The 1,253-nt window shown below is 35.3% G+C and overlaps 1 protein-coding gene across 2 annotated transcripts in view; it reads right to left on the minus strand.

The window, feature by feature from the left end:
• xpnpep1 (X-prolyl aminopeptidase (aminopeptidase P) 1, soluble) overlaps positions 1-1,253 on the minus strand; it is a 25,978-nt gene that overhangs the window by 15,345 nt on the left and 9,380 nt on the right. For both annotated transcript variants that reach the window (XM_037690326.1, XM_037690325.1), the window contains exon 9: positions 807-1,017. In XM_037690326.1, the coding sequence (XP_037546254.1) occupies positions 807-1,017 (211 nt within the window). The remainder of the gene's footprint in view (positions 1-806; positions 1,018-1,253) is intronic.

Raw genomic sequence — 1,253 nt, forward strand, 5'->3', positions numbered from 1 at the left:
TTATAGTTGTATGCTAAATTTAGCCTTTTCAGCTAATTCCACATTCATGGAGCCCATTTCAGCTCATTCTGCTTCCTTCTAGTAGTTTAAGTTTCTTTCTGCCTTTTTAGCTACTTTCAGCTATTTTTTTTTGTTAGTTTCAGCTTTTTGTTCTTTAGATAATTTCCTTTTTTTCTCTCTCTCATTTCGGCTTATTTAAACCAAATTCAGTAAATATGTTATTTCTGCTTTCTTCTGCCAATTTGGGCTTTTTCATCCATTTCAGCTACATTTCAGCATGTTTTAGCTAATTTCAGCTGTTTTTCAGCAAGTTCTTCAGCAATAAACATTCACACTGCATTTTCGCAGGACATACCATTTCTTTAAACACTGCCATTTTTAAATGTTTTAATAATTCACAATTTCTTTGTACTATTTTTCTATTAGGAAAGATAATTAAATTACGTCTAAAGCAACAATTTAATTGATTTTATGTATGTATACTGTAATTAGAAGTATTTCTCTTCTTTTTAATGATCATGTAGTTGATTTTGCTATAAACTGCTGTTTAAGCTGTGGATTTATGTATTGATGTGTGCGATTTTAAAAATGCATGTATTCCCCACAAAGAACCAACAATCTGCAACATGAATTATGAGGTCAAGTAATCTAAAAAAATCTGCTCTTTCAAATGTATTACTGGGTGGTATTAGGATGGAAATAAGCTAAAATACATAAAAACACGTAGAAAATTTTTCTGCTTTTGAAGCCCAGACACTGATAATCTTTTAAATTCCTAAATCCTAAACGTAACATTATTTCCTCACCTTTGGGATGACCTGTGTGAGAGCACAACTGGCCTTGTCACAGATCCACACTTTGTCTTTGGGTCCGAGTGCGGCACAAATCGCCTGCAGCTCAGTGTAGACCGACTCGTACGGGAAGGTCTGGATACTCAGCTCAGGCTCGCTGGGGGAGTCCAGCTGGAGATGGTCCCTCACTGCAGGGTCAGAAAGACGCTTAAGGTCCACAAACAGCCTGCAGAGAGGGATGGTGGGAGTAGGAAGCAATTGTTTCTTAAAACAGAACAATGTCTTGCTGTTTTTGTTGTTATAAAAAAAAAAAAAAACAGGAGAAACCAGAAGAATAGCTGCTCTCTCATAAATTTGTTCATACTGAGGAACACAAAACTGAAAAGGTGACATGTGGAGACTGCTGTGTCAAAGAATTTATTTTAAAGTTTTGAATAACAACATCAGAAGATCAGATTTTAT

This window comes from Nematolebias whitei, chromosome 16, assembly GCF_014905685.2.
Source record: "Nematolebias whitei isolate Nwh7 chromosome 16, NemWhi1, whole genome shotgun sequence".
Lineage (NCBI taxonomy): Eukaryota > Metazoa > Chordata > Actinopteri > Cyprinodontiformes > Rivulidae > Nematolebias > Nematolebias whitei.